Source organism: Acanthopagrus latus, chromosome 5, assembly GCF_904848185.1.
Source record: "Acanthopagrus latus isolate v.2019 chromosome 5, fAcaLat1.1, whole genome shotgun sequence".
NCBI lineage: Eukaryota > Metazoa > Chordata > Actinopteri > Spariformes > Sparidae > Acanthopagrus > Acanthopagrus latus.
In genome coordinates, this window is record NC_051043.1 from 26,926,288 (window position 1) to 26,941,915 (window position 15,628).

The 15,628-nt window shown below is 44.2% G+C and overlaps 1 protein-coding gene across 6 annotated transcripts in view; it reads left to right on the forward strand.

Moving 5' to 3' along the window:
- The window catches only part of LOC119019844 (membrane-associated phosphatidylinositol transfer protein 2-like), a 44,916-nt gene that overhangs the window by 21,998 nt on the left and 7,290 nt on the right, over positions 1-15,628 (forward strand). For 2 of the 6 annotated variants that reach the window (XM_037098768.1, XM_037098772.1), the window contains exons 3-18: positions 2,181-2,395; positions 3,171-3,292; positions 3,898-4,131; positions 4,245-4,580; positions 6,551-6,646; positions 9,043-9,147; positions 9,231-9,295; positions 9,536-9,607; positions 10,153-10,397; positions 10,637-10,826; positions 11,202-11,321; positions 11,485-11,699; positions 11,795-11,970; positions 12,365-12,535; positions 13,796-13,948; positions 14,920-15,084. In XM_037098768.1, the coding sequence (XP_036954663.1) occupies positions 2,181-2,395; positions 3,171-3,292; positions 3,898-4,131; positions 4,245-4,580; positions 6,551-6,646; positions 9,043-9,147; positions 9,231-9,295; positions 9,536-9,607; positions 10,153-10,397; positions 10,637-10,826; positions 11,202-11,321; positions 11,485-11,699; positions 11,795-11,970; positions 12,365-12,535; positions 13,796-13,948; positions 14,920-15,084 (2,680 nt within the window). The remainder of the gene's footprint in view (positions 1-2,180; positions 2,396-3,170; positions 3,293-3,897; positions 4,132-4,244; positions 4,581-6,550; positions 6,647-9,042; positions 9,148-9,230; positions 9,296-9,535; positions 9,608-10,152; positions 10,398-10,636; positions 10,827-11,201; positions 11,322-11,484; positions 11,700-11,794; positions 11,971-12,364; positions 12,536-13,795; positions 13,949-14,919; positions 15,085-15,628) is intronic. The other 4 variants (XM_037098771.1, XM_037098773.1, XM_037098769.1 and 1 more) reach the window with 3 other exon arrangements.

Below are 15,628 nucleotides of genomic sequence, written 5' to 3' on the forward strand. Positions count from 1 at the left end.
GAGAGAGGGGGTGGAAGGAAAAGAGAGAGATTTTGCTGGTGTCTGTGGATACCCTCGCTCCATCGCTGTATGTTACCAGGGCAACTGCAGCATGTAGGCCTGCCTGCCATCCATCCCCTGTGTAAGCCTCAGAGATGAAGTCAGGGCCTTTGGACAGCCGGGCCAGATCTGCACCTCAGCAGCCAGCGCCCCACCTCTAATCACCCGAACAGCGGCGCCTTCAATTTTGGAAGCTAATTGTAAATCCATCACCACCGCATAGGGATAATGTACAAAGCGAACGCGCAGTGTGTGAGAAATTAAATATGAGAGGATCTCGCTGTGTCTCATTCATTTGCACGTGTCCACCACGTTCTGACTAAGCAACTGTATCTGTGTGGCGAAGTGAAAAGCAGCATCTCAAACAGGAAACACGCCTCACTAACTTGATGGCAGGAGGGAAAAAATCAGGATGTGACTCCCATCCTGTCACAGCAGTCAGATCTAAACATATACCGTAGGCTTTGATCCTGCAGGCTTGGTATTTATGTAAGGGTTAGATTCCTGTTAAAAAAAAACATGGGCAGGATACATGCATGACACATTATTTCTTCCTTTCTGTACCTGGTACAACCTACATTCGTACACAAACGAACAAAGCACACTGTTGCTTTCATTAAGAATCTAACATTTCATTCAGTGTTAACTTTAAGCATGTTATCTCCTCCCTCACTTCCCTTTTTCTGCCTCGGGGACGGCTGAGCCCTGGCCAGCGTTATTGTAATCTTTTTCCAGGTGAACTGGAAAGACTCATCCGTCGCTCGGGGCTGCCGTCACCTGTCAGCAGCCTAATTAAAGGCCCAGTCCAGCAATTTATCTTTCCAAATATAATCCTAATAGTGCTTACAATAAAACACTGACCCTTTTTTTCCTGACCAATCTAATTAAAAAGCCAACTGATAATGGAAATATACAGTATGCTTTATTGTGTTTTCAAGTGGGCTTTTAATTATTGTTTACATGTGTGTATTACGTGTGTATAACTGCAAACATTTTTATAGCGTTTGTACGCTTGTAAATTTGACATTTACACCGACTGTCTTGTGTACTGGCTGCATGTACTGCCAGTTTGACGGTGCTGTGGCGTCTGTGCTGTGTCTTTGGAGCTCTGTTCGGGCTGTTGAGAGCAGAGCGGTTGGCTAATGAATGACCTGTCAGAGGTAATGAGGTCCGGAGCGATGGACGCCTCATGGCTTCCTCCTCCCGACTCCACTGATTCACTGCCTCGCCTGCATCGTCTCTCTCCGCCGGACCGACTGGAGAAATGTGTCTCTCCATTATCCAGGCGCTGCGCTAAATACTGTGTTTAACATGCTTTGTGCTGCACGTGGAAAGACTGGACCAAGGCAGATAGAGGGAAACAGAAAAGATGATGCATCAGTAATCTGTGACATTTATGGCGCTTGCTCTTTGCTCCACGTGTTTAAGATATCGACAGCAGCGAGTGGACTATGCTCTGCTGTTTCCCGTTTTACTGATTTCATAACAATGACGGATCTTCCTTTTGCCGTGCCACATACTCCTAGCTGTAAGCCAACTCAACTGCAGCTGCAGACTCCACCCAGCCTTTCTTCCTCTGTGCACCTGGAATGTAAATATGGGAAAGGTGTGGCTGCGATGGGTTTCCTGATTTGCAATTCAGAGCTGACGAAGCTGCCAGGAAGCTATTAATTTTGACACCTGTGTCGTCTTGTGTTTCACTCTACTGATTGTTCAACCCTGACGCCATAAAAGTTTAGATGCTCTTTATAAAAGTAAATAAAAACAGAATGCAGTCATTTGTGAACGAACTGTAGTCTTGTTTTCCCTGCGATGTGATTCCCTGATTTCAGAAGTCTTCTTGACATCAAATTCACAAGCATCTATTTACAAAAATCAGACATTGATGAGCTAAACATTAAATATGTTGTTTTTGTTAATCATCCTTTTTGAAAAAAGCACATTCTATTTTATTGACGTACAAAAACCTCCCAACTTAGCTGGAATTTGCGTTGTAACGTGACTGCATCGAAAACCTTTTTCATTTTATCCACAAAACGCACGCATGCCTGTAATTTGTATTCATGTTCTTCAATGTAACACTGTGCTATTTACATGCAAACATGGACACCTTCAACTTCATGTGATTATTCATCCTCCAGAAAAAGAGCCGAGAAGAGAGCTGTGGCGAAGGCAGCGGGGTTGAGATTCTAGAAAATAAACCCTACACAGATGGACCGGGTGGGACGGGCCAGTACACCCACAAGGTCTACCATATTGGCATGCACATTCCCAGCTGGTTCCGCTCCATCTTGCCCAAAGCAGCACTGAGGGTTGAAGAGGAGTCCTGGAACGCCTACCCTTACACCCGCACCAGGTGAGGTTCGCCGCTGCAGGAAGGCCTCCTCCACACCCCTTCAGAGCAGAAGTGAGAGTGCATTAAAACTCTGCCAAAGCTGTGCAAAACTATGAATCTTTTACTGTAATGATAGGAATACTCTGTGTATTGGCTGCCTGTTTGATGAACACACATTGAAAGACAAAGCTTAAAACAAAGGATGGATGGTAATTCAAATCCTACTTGTTTTCAGTGTAATTCAGATGTGATTATGTCCAGTCTGAAAGTTCGCCTCTAGCTGCTGTCCTAGCCAAGAGAAAAAAAAAAGACCTCAGAGCAAGTTGTCAGAATATTACAGAGCAGACCATCAGATCGGCGTGCGGCCAGCAGCGCTCCCAGGCTGTTAGATGTTGATGGCCCCTCATTCTCAGGGTGTCAGTGTGTTTGTCTGCGTGGTGCCTGACAAACACAGAGACGTGGAGGTGCTGAAAAGAGATGTGCCCTTGACTATACCGTCAGGATATTGATAGACTGCAAGTGCCTGTTGACACATCTATTCAACCAGTGACAGCTTTACTTCAGACGCCTCAGATGCAACAGATGGGCACGGCTCACACGTCTTCTATCTTCGGCAGTGAGAGGGTGCTGTCATTCTTAATATAATAGTTCTGATCCCGAGCCATTCAGTTGACAAAATATGTCGCCTAATGAAGGCAGATGTCAACTCATGATGCACCCCTGCTTTGTCTGTACAGTTGTTCTGTTTTTGTTTTTTTGTTTTTTTAACCTCACTTTGTTGCCTCTCGTCCTTCAGATACACCTGTCCCTTTGTTGAGAAGTTCTCTATTGACATTGAGACCTACTACAAACCAGACACAGGCAACCAGGCAGATGTCTTCAACTTGTCTGCAGCAGAGAAGAGGCAGAGGACTATTGGTGAGAAACTTTTGGTATTAATGTGGAACCACTGCGACAACAACAAAAAAAAAGCTCAGATATTAAGATAGACTGTAGATTGATGTGTATCGGACTTCTTTAACTCTCAAAGTGCACTGAGGGTTTCAAAAATAAGAACATACAATAGCTACATTAGAAAACACCTTCTCTTGTAATGGTTATTTATGGTGACAAGTTCATATTAGGTTTAGTCTGATTGTGTCTTGATATTTGTCCTTTTGTGTCTCAAACATAAGGACCAGGTGAGGCCCACTTGTGGCAGTTTAGTGGTACTGCATATGTTTTTTTTCTCTGTTGTTTGGTAGCATGCCTATTGAAAATGAAGCTGCTCATAAATGAATGGTTGGAGGGCATGCAGTGGCCCAGTTACAACTTTGAATGTAATCATCTTAATCAATGAATGATTCTTGCATGTGCTTGTCAGCTTGAAATTCAGCTATTAAAAGAATTTGACGCAGCGCAGGTTCTACTCGTTCACCCACACACATCAAGACATGGTATTAAAGACACGACGTCAGGAATATAATTCATGCAGTGCACTGAAAACACGTGACTCATTTCTGGATTTGTACTATCTTTGACAGACCCAATCGACATAGTGACAGATCCTATCCCCCCTCATGAGTACAAAGCGGAGGAGGACACGCGGCTCTACAAGTCAGCCAAGACCCAGCGGGGTCCACTGCAGGACGACTGGATAGAAGAGTACAACAACAACCCGGGGAAGACCCCCATCATGTGTGCCTACAAACTGTGCAAGGTGGAGTTTCGCTACTGGGGCATGCAGTCTAAGATTGAACGCTTCATCCATGATGTTGGTGAGAATGCACTCAAATATGTTACAGTCCATTTATGTGATGGAGTAACTTGGACAGGATTATTATGTTCTTTCAAGATCTGTGTGTAATATTTTTCCATCGCCTCCTTCCAGGACTGAGAAAGGTGATGGTGCGTGCCCACCGGCAGGCCTGGTGCTGGCAGGATGAGTGGTACGGTCTGACCATGGAGGACATCCGGCAGCTGGAGCTGGAAACCCAGCTGGCCTTGGCCACCAAGATGGCCCAGTTCAGTCAGGCGGAGGAGGCCACAGAGGCCAACGGAGGTGCTCCGTCTCCGGACAAAGAGCAGGAGGCTAAAGAGGCGATCAGCTCCATTGAAGCTGAAGAGGTGGTCGTCAGCCAAGGAGGAGAGACTCTCCAGCCACGAGGAGTTCTCACCAAGCAGTGGTCCACTTCATCCCGATCCTCCCGCTCATCCAAGAGAGGAGGTGAGGGGCACGCCATCTGCACCTGTATGACAGCGTGTGACACTGACACTGACACGGGTGTGAAAGTTATCACAGGAACCTGCAGTCATTATGTATTTACATGGCTCTCCCTATGCAGTTTTCAGCCACTTCTGCTGAAGCTGTGCCCTGTCCTGAGGCCTACACCTTCCTTCACACATTATCACCTCTATATTTACACTTCATCATGCCTTATTTATCCAGTCTGCCACCTGAGTCCTTTCCACCTTAGAGGTTGAGGTAAACTAACAACAAAGTCAAACTGCTTCTTAAGTAAAAGCTGCCAGTTGTGAAATTCGAGATGCTGGAAGGCAGAATGTGAAGAATTCAACAATGTCACACTTGTGCTGTTGACCCACCCAGAATTAGTCTGAGTCCAAAACATTCTTTCCTCTGTGAACTTGAGAGGCGGCTGTTAAAAGCAATTAGCTCACTTTTCTTTCAATAACTGCATGTTGAGGACGAAAGGGATTTTGATGAACATACCATCAGAACAAAGATGTTTTCCATGAATCTGATCACGCCGCTTTGAAATGCGCCTTAACAAAAACTTTGCTCTCCATAAGCGTAGTTTATGTTATAGACACAATTTGGATTATGACATCAAAAATGAAATAATAATATTAAACGTGATATACATTTACTTTACTGGCACACATCTTTTAGAGAAAGTCACCTTTTGACATGTGGGTAAAACTCATACTTTCTCCAAATACAAGATGATCCATTTTTTTTCCATGCTGGCATTTCACTGGCATGCCATGACGTCAGTAAGCCCAAACCCTCCTACTCGTGCTGCCCTATGGCGTTACCCACAATAACCACGATTGGATGATTGTACAGTATGAAAATAGAAACGATTTCCCAACCCCAATCCATGGAAACCACCTCTGGTTCATTCTGCAGTCTCTATGAAAAGTGTGTTCCAAAAGGTTTTGCCCAAACGTGGATAAATTCTCTGCTTCATGTCACCTCAAAACTCTGAAGCTCTCCAGGAAGTATCGCAACAGCAGTATTGAAAAATGCACAAACTGAAAGAATCCGATGCCACTGAAGGGCTCCGAGCTCTTGTTGATTTGGTGTTAATAAAGTCGAAGCACTCTCTGCTTTTCCGTCCAGCGTCCGATGTTAATTTGAATGATTTCACTCCACTCGACTGTTTTCTACTCACGCCCCCACATGTGCTGTACTATCAAACTTACCTCGCCTCACCCAAACAACTCGGCGGATCTCACCTGGTTATTTTTAGCAGCAGCTGTGACATCACAAACCACACATGTCCGCACTCATCAAAACACTCATCTCCAGTGTCACCCCTACATCACGGCAGCGCTCACTGTAGCTGCCACCTGGACCCCGACTCTCATCCAGAGTGCCTTGTTTCACCCCCGTAACTCCCCCCTGTGGTTTTCTCCTGGGCTATTTATAGCTGCAGCGCTGACATCACAGACTAGAGCAGGCTGACGCTCTTCACATTGACCCTCCCCTCCACCACTGCTGTTTCTTTCTGTGTGCTGACAGCTACAGCTGGGTCCCCCCCCCCACCACCAGGCTGCCCCTTAGAGCGACACCTCCCCACCCTTCCTCCGCACTAATTATATACGAAGCGAAGATGGAGGACACGTGATAGACAAGCCCCTCTTCTTGTATCACCATTTTCCTCAACTGGCATTTGGTGGTCGGTGACTGTACATGTAGCTGGTCTGTGTTACATTTGGCCTCACTTTTCACACACCCCTCTGACCACCAAGCACTCTCCATCTGTGATGAAGTAATGCACCACTGAGACTGTTGCATGTTTATATAACACTGTGTGTGTGTGTGTGGGCTGGGGGAGATTGTGCAATATTTCTTTGTCATTATGTGTGTGTGTGTTTAAAAAGGGAAAGAGAGAGGCTGAAACACATGTCCCAAAATAATGATGGATTTTTTGTTCATGTTTGGTCTTTCAGTGAGCCCATCACGTCACAGCATCTCGGAGTGGAGGATGCAGAGCATAGCGCGAGACTCAGAAGAAAGCTCGGACGAAGAGTTCTTCGATGCTCATGGTAACCGCAGTTTTATTATTTTTTGGATCGGAGTTGATAGTTAGATCAATAGTTTATTGTGTCCAGTTTTCCAAGAAGTGCCTGTTCCCTTCTCTCCTGACTCTGCATGCATCTCTTTAACCGCAGATCAGTTCTTAAGCTTCCCAGATACCCAGCATGCTTTGGGGCTGCAGTTGAAATAGGTGGGTGTGGTGGTGCGACAGCCGTGCTCTCTCTGCTGGATGAGTTTGGCTGAGGACGCCGGCCGGGTGTCTCATCCTGACGTCTAGTTCAAAAATCACAATCGTCTCACGGCCCATCAGTCCCCTCTGACCAACACATCATCACACACACACACACACACACACACACACACACACACACACACACACACACACACACACACACTGTCCTTTACACCCAAGCAATAAATGACCCCCGAAAAATTATTCATCGATGTTTGTGTGGTTGAATTGTTTCAGAACATTTTATCATAATGATGAAATAAGAATAAACTTGTGCTCTCGTTTGTGATGTTGATACCAGTCTAGCTGCTCGCGTTAGTCTTCCACCTGTTTCAAGTGTAATAAATCTTACTAGTGTTATTTTTGATTACCTGGATATCATTAGACTGAATTGTGTTGACATGACTTTTTTTTTAATTAGTGTTCATGTTTGTCCGGGTGAATTATTGCATGTTGGGTGACTGAAGTGAAAGCACATTGCATTCTATTTAATGAACTGATTAAACTTTAATTAAAAATGAAGTGTACACGAGACACAGTGCATATGAACACAAGTGTGTGCTCTGGTGCCTGGATGAATCACATGATGGTGGAACACAAATTAAATTTGGAAACAGGCTGACTTGGCTCAGATTGCCTCTGATATTAGATTTCTATCTTTAAAGTTTGTTTGTGGGCGCCGTCCTTCTGCAGTTATCATCTGTTACAAACACTTGAGGTGCATCTCCAAGTTTATTTTGTGCTGTCGCGTTCGCCCCTTTTTCTGTGTGGCTTGTCTTTTCTCAGTGCAAATAAATACATGAAATGAAATAAGACAAATAAAAGGAAAGCTTCAGGAAAACTCATCATAGACCCACATTCAAGTGTGTCTACATTTCCATGGATTATTAATGGAAGGTTTGAATTCACACATGATGATACACTCAGTGGTAGTTCTGTCTTCCAACAGATAAAGCTACCATGTGATTATATTTTCACATCACATCTTTTACTTTTACTCAAGTATGACTTTTGCATAAAATTGGCAATAAATACATTAAAGCAGATACATTTGTTATAGGAGTAGTACTTGAGTAAAAAAGTAACTGATATTAGATTTAAGTTTCAAAATCAATTCTCTGCCAATAAATGTACCTCAGTATTATAAGCAGAAGTAAAAGTATGTATTAATTAATTAAAAGTAAGTATTAATTTGGAAAGAGCTACTTTGGTTCTGATGCGGCATGTTATCTGCAACTACACATTTTGCAGTTGAAGCTGTAATGAAATGTAAATTATTTACTCGAACTTGTTGTTAAAATAAAGATGCCTCTTTGTCTTCACACCTTATTTTTTGCCCAGGTTAGAACTGGCCTCTACATGTAAAGCTGTTGAGGAAGTAACATAAAAAAAAGTACTTCAGAAAAAGGCATTTTAAGTTGTATGGTGTACAGGAAACACCATCTTTAGAAACACAAACAACTGATGACATTAGGCTGACATTAAAAACAGTCTCACTCTGGTGTTTGGCTTTATGAGAAACTGGCTGCAAGCTGGTATTTAATGCAGTTAATTAAAATGATTACCATTCTAAACAAAAGATGTGTTATTAATCTGCAGTTTAAATAAATGGAGTCGCACGACATTTAAACTAGATTTCCAAGCTGAAGTGAACAGAAGGTGGCTGTCTGTTTCTAAGAAATGAAGATGCTGGCAGTGGAACAAAAATGTCCCTGGAGAGAAATTATGGGATGAAATGGGATATTCGTTTTTAGATCCTGAACTTTCCTTTTTAAATCTCAGATTAACGTCAGTAACACAACACAACCTATCAGTATGTTTATTTAGATTTAGAAGATACACACTAGCTTGAATCTTGGAGGTAATGGTTTATTAAATCCACAATGATAAACAGACAAACAAACAAAGCAAAAAATGTTGTCCACTGTCCTCCAACACACATGTAACATGTATTTTTCATCCACCAAGTGATCATTTATGTCTATTTAACCAGTTTATTTGACAATATCTTATTTGGACTGTGACTGTCTCGTCATACAACCAAGCTGTAACCTATATACCACTGTTCCTCACTATAAACTGGTTATGCTGATGATGTAATGACAAATCTGTTGGCTCTGAACGGCACATATACTGTAGTTGATCATGATCTATCCTGTGTCGCCCCTGCAGAGGATCTCTCAGACGGCGAGGAGGTCCTGCCAAAGGAAATCGCCAAGTGGAATTCCAACGACCTCATGGACAAGATTGAAGCTGCCGAAGCCGAGGAAACTCCTGGTATGATGAAAACCACTCGTACACTTCATCGTGGACAGTCACGCTCCCTCAGTTCTTAAGAATGTGCGTGTGTGTGTTTGCAGGTGAGCTGTTCAAGGAAATGACTATGGATTATGAAAGAGCAGCCAGTGAGGAAAGACTAGATGAGGTATGTGTGTCTGACAGCGAGTGTTTATCTACTAAACATAACTGGAAGCAGCCGTCTGTGACGCAGAACCATGTCTGACGTGAATATTCCTGAAGGATCCTCTCTGGGAAATGCCCATCAGGACCCAAAGCTTCTGTGTAACTTGATTTAATTTTCATGAACATTTGCATCAGGTTTTACAGTTTGGAAGATAACAGAAGGGATGTTTGTCCCTGAGCCTCTCTGTCCTCTTGTGTTCAGATGCGTGGCTCTGTTAGCGGCAAAGCCGATAGCTCACCCATTCCCACCATCATGATAACAAGGCACCAGTCAGTAAGTAAACATTTTGGCCCGAGTGCACTGTGAGCTACAGTAGCTCCACAGAGACCTCCCAGTCCCCCTGAACAAACCCAGTATTGCCCCTTTTTCCCCTCGCCGTTGACCCAAACCTAAATCCATGTGTACACCTCAACCTCACCACCCTCTGTTCAACTCCTGTGTACTTGCAGCTGTGGCGTTGAGTGTACATGTAGTGCTTCTTTGGAGATGTTTTGTATCAAAATATGTTGTTCAGTTTAATGTAACTTGTCCTCAGGAAGTATTTGTCGCTGTTTGCTGTTAGTTGAACAGTCGTCCAGGTGGAGTGAAGGTTGGCTCTGTTCTGTTTCCCTTCATGTTTCTCTGCCCCTTCTCACATTTTCTTCTGTGGTCCATGTTTGAAGAGACAGACGCAAATATGACTCACAAATCTGACAAAACAAATGTTTTATTTGGCAAAACAACTAGGACATTATTGTTTATCTGTCGTCTGTTTATTAGCATTTACTGAATTCTCCAAGAGTTGTTCCTCATCATCCAGAAAACGTTTCTGTTCTCAGGAGAGCTCGTCCCAGCAGTGTCTGCAGCCCTCCAAGATCCACGTGCTGATCTTGGTTCTGCACGGAGGGAACATCCTGGACACAGGCGGAGGCGACCAGAACAGCAAGCAGGCCGACGTCAACACGATTAGTACGGCTTTTGACACAGTCATGCGTGTCCACTACCCCGCTGCGCTGGGACGCATCGCCATCCGCTTGGTACCTTGCCCTGCCATCTGTGCCGAGGCCTTCTCCCTGGTGTCCAAGTAAGAGGACACATATGCACACATTTGTCTGCACGCTGCAAGCATTGTGGGTAATGATTGAACATTTCTGTTTATTGACTGTGATTGCTGTTTGCTTGTGATGGATAGAATCCAGGTGCAGCTCTCGGCCATGGCCCCCCTTTTTCCTGCGTTTATTTCGTCACTCTCCTCTTTGGACTGCCCTTGATCCGTAAAATGTATTCATAATGAAATGTATTTATATTTACTCCTTCACAAAGCCTGAGCCCGTACAGCTACGATGAGGGTTGTCTATCGAGCAGCCAGGACCACATTCCCCTGGCGGCCCTCCCCCTCCTCGCCACCTCGGCTCCGCAGTACCAGGAGGCCATGGCCACCGTCATCGTCAGAGCCAACCAGGTGTACGCAGACTTCATTAAGTCTCTGGACGGGGCAGCCTTCTCCGGCCAGGTCAGTTACTGTCCTGTCGTCAGATACCAGAAGTGTTGAGTTGCTCCCTGCTGATGTTTTTTTGTCTCTGTTGTTATTTTCAAAGTTATACATACATGATCACAATTTCACAGCTGAGCATGGCCTTGAATTTTATAGCCAAATATTGATTAATACCATTTGTAAACATTGGCAAACATTTTGTAAAGTAATAAATGCCAACATGATTTATGATATTTCCCAATATTCCTCCTGGAAAACAACTTTTTTTTATGAGCATATTCACCTTGTATGTATTACTGAACTGTCTCGGAGCAGCTGTATAGATGTTTTAGACAGACTTGAACTTGGATGATTTGTTTTATTTACTTTTCGTCTGACCCTTTTCTGCTCCAGGTATGCCTCATTGGGGACTGTGTGGGAGGAATATTGGGATTCGATGCACTGTGCAGTAGCAATCAGACAGTTAATGAAAGCCAGAACAGCAGTCGTCGGGGCAGCGTTGTCAGTGTGCAGGTAAGAGACAAAAAACTGTTGAAAATCTATCTCCAAATCACCATCTACAAATGATTTAACACCTCTGAAAGTTACATTGCTCTGACAAGATTTATGGATTCTTTCTCGGGTGTTTTAATTTTTTTTTTTTTTTTTATCAAATGTTGCTGAATCGCCCCTTCAGGACCAGGACCTCCTCTCTCCCGGCATCATTGTCAACAGCGGGCACGGCTCAGCCTCTCCCACCCTGGAGGGCAGCCGCCACCTCAGTCGCAGCAACATCGACATCCCCCGTGCCGGTACAGGTGACGACAACAAGAGACAGCTGCCACGCAAGAGAAGCGACTCCTCCACCTACGAAGTGGACACGATAAAACAACACCAGGCCTTCCTGACCAGGTGTGTTGGGTGTGGGATGACAGAAAAAATCTTTGACAGCCCTTGTTTTATGTACTTTTAGTCCTCATGGAAATGACTTTGTGCTGTCCTTCCAGCTTACACTCCAGTGTCCTCAGGAACGACACAACCTCACGCAGGTCGAGCAGCAGCACTATGCTGGATGGAGGCTCCCTGGGGAAGTTTGACTTTGAGGTGTCCGACTTTTTCCTCTTTGGCTCTCCGTTGGGTTTGGTACTCGCCCTGAGAAAGACTGTCATTCCCATGCTGGATGGTGAGATAATTTGGACGCAGCACTGCAAGACTTCCAGTGTAATCAGTGGTAGCAAAGTTGTTTACGTTGCATATGACACATTATGGAAGAGAATAAAATATATTTTCTGTCTGCAAAAGTACACAAAGTTGACTTCAGGTGGAGATGTAGCTGCAATCATTAGTCTAATATTCTGCCTCTTAAAAATTGAACACTTTTCCCAAAGACTTGACATTTTAGAAACTAAATTATGAATCACTTAGTCCTGGAAATAATCATAATAGTCATAAAAATGCTAATTGTACGTTTGGTTGTGTTTATCAGGACTCCAGATTATTTTTAGGATAGATGAGGGATGGGTTGTAGATTCTTTCCTTCCCCTCGCTCATGTTTTTGGCTCACTTCCTCCCCCTAGTGGCTCAGCTGCGACCTGCCTGTCAGCAGGTCTACAACCTGTTCCACCCTGCTGATCCCTCAGCCTCTCGACTGGAGCCTCTGCTGGAGAGGAAATTTCACCTCCTGCCTCCCTTCAACGTGCCCCGATATCAACGCTTCCCCCTGGGAGACGGAAACTCCGCCCTACTGGGTGAGCCCTCTGCACCAATGACGTATAAAAGCCTCATTAATACAAACTCAGTAAACCTTCAGCTTTTAACTGCGATCTAGAAGAACTGATTTAGTCCTGACTTGGGTTCACATGCACAGACACAAATGTCAAATTCACAGAAATGAGCTGACGCTGCACACACTGACTGTAAGCCACTGTCCTGTTTCCCATGGATGCATGCCACAGACAACACATGCCTTAAAAACATCTCAGTGAGTTCCTTTACGCACAGAGTAAACGTTGTCTCAAAGAAAAATGAAACATTTTTCTATTGTTTGTGCTTCAGCGTCTTTTGTGAAGCAGTTTATTCATCTGAATGTGGTCATAGTCCCGCTGGTGGTTTCTGTTTGGACTGGTCATTATAGTGGAGTAAACCCTTTGAGCCTTCACCTAAACTGTTGATACGGACATTCGTCTGTGAGTCCCTTCCACATAGGACGTATAAATTATTAAGTAGGACTGTACTGAATGTCATTTATTTATATACAAAGTTATTGAGATTTCCGGATGCAGCTGCTCCCTCTGTGTGCAGGAGCCAAAATGTTGTAAATGTAAAATGCTTAACAAATGTGGACTGAAGCTGAAAACGTTGTGAATTTTGGGAACGACAACTTTTTCAATTAATTACGACTTTGTGACTTTACGAGTCTGAAGTACACATCATCAAACACAGCCACTGTTAGAATCTAGTTGTATAACACTCTTGTATTAGCAGAGCCTAATCTATTTCTGCAAATGTGTAGAAACACCAGGATTAGATTTAATGTTAATTTAAAAATTTGAATGTCAGAGTTATGAATGAAGCTTTGGAACCTATTAGTGAGGTAACTAATAAGCGGAGGATATTTTCCTGTCAGAGTCTTAAAAACGATAGCTCTCGTCTCCTCAGGTCTGTCTTGTGTAGCAGATACTGAAGTTTTCGATATTAATAAAGTTTTGAATTTTTTTGAGATGATGCAATCTGAGCATAGCGTTATGTGATAGTATACATGTGACTAGCTGTTGAGGTTTTAAAGAAGCGGGCTCGACTGAGGGCTTGACTCTGCTTTCTTGTCTCATGTTCTGTTGTTCTTGCTTCATATGTTTTTGTGTCTTCCCTGTCTTCTTTCTTTCTTCCTCTTTTGGCCTCCTGTCCCCATATCTGCATACGTGACTCTCTACCTCCAAACCACTCTCCCTTTCCTCCCTCCCTCCCTCTTACCTCTGCCCCCCTTCTGCCCCTCCACCTTCCCTCTGTAGTGGAGACAGTCCAGAGCAACGCTCAGCTGCTACTTGACAGTGGGCCTCCACTGTCCTTTCGCTGTCAGGAGACCATCAGTGAGACCTGCATCCCTGTGCCTGTGCTAAACTGGCAGGAGGGCTCCCTCAAAGCCACACCCGCCACTATGGAGTGTGTGTAGCCTCTCCCATTCACCTGCATCTGTCCTCACGTCCCCATTCGCTGTGTTTCTTTTGTCCATCTGATCCATCCTTATCCCTGTCACGTCTAGTCTGCTCAGATTTAAACCTACCAATGAGTATTCCCATTGCCCATTCTGATCAGGCCAGACAAACAATATAAGTTTAATTTAAAGTATTTACTTATACAACTATCTTTCCTTGTTGAATTCTTGGTCTCTTAACAATTTGAAATAATACAAAATTGTAACAACTTGCCATGGAAATACTTTTGGAAAATCTGACAGTCATCTCATGTGGTGTCACAGTTCATCATTCCCGTCATATATCCGTGTCAGTGTTTGCAGGACACAAGCATTTGTGTTTGTGCTGTGGTTTTTAACCGGGTTCTATTGTGTATGCATCGTCTCCATTATATTATAAGATTAATGATGTCAGCGGAGGTTATTTGCTACTGTCGTCTGACTTTCAGAGAGGTTTGATGTGAAGATCGTGCTGCCTGTGATGTTGTGTTTGCATAGTGTGCTGTACGTAGAGCTCCATCTGTACATGCTGGATATACTGTCCTATGTTTCTCCCTGTGCTGATGGTCAGAGGTCATCTGATTTTAATATATATCACTATGCCTGCAAAACCAAAGGACTATAACATGATACTACATCACTATTAGATAAAAAAAAAAAAATCACCTTCATATGAGATACTGACATGTGGGTGTGACTGTAACAGATGTGGACATTTGTGATCTTACATTCACTAAACGTTTTTATGTACTCATGCGCCCGGTTACAGAAATCTGACCTCGGCCGCCATGTTGCCGCCTTCTGGTTTCACATGTCCTCTGAAGCCATGGTGCCCGCCCGCCGTCACATTTCTCCCACGTCTCCCTCCCCTCCCTCCATCACTGTGAGTTCCCCCTTACCTGTGTCTCTGTCTAATGGGATCTCCTTGTTTCGGCTCAATAGCGGATGTTGTTCAGTCTCATGGTGGTGTCTTCATGGACAGTTCGTACCCCTCATCCCCCGTAACGGGCCCCCTCTCCCGGGGCCAGCGGAGGGCCAGTGAGGTCAGCATTGCCAGCCAGGTCTCAGGAATGGCAGACAGTTACACTGCCTCCAACATAGCCAACAGTAAGTGTTCTCAACACCAACCAGCCTCTTTCTCTCTCTTCCTTGCACTCACACAAACACTGGTAGTTATTCTCCTTCTTTCTCTTTCTCTCCACCTTACTTTTCTCCCTATTTTCCGACTCTCCTCCTCCATCTTCTCTCTCAAACCCCCGTTACTCTGACTCTACACACACCCCACGCCACAGCTGGAGCAGTCTTCTCAGCCTGTTAGACGTGAATTCCCCGCTCCCTTTTCTACTTATTTTTTTTTCTGCTCAGCCCGATGCAACACCTGCATTATAACGAGGCTGTTTCCTGTTGAAATTCAGAGTCCCAGTTTGAGCGAGTAGAGTCCTGAAGAGCAGCGAGTTTAGCGCCACTTTTCACTGTCTGTCTTACTCTTATCCACTGTCTAAATGTAAATGCAATGAACGAGTGCTGCATTTATCTAATGTTGCAATGCATGTAGACACCTGCCTCCCTCAGCCATTTCCTGCATTGTCCACTCCCCAGTGCAATGTTTGCTGAGATGACCGGTACTCTGTTGTGTTTTATGTGAGACTGT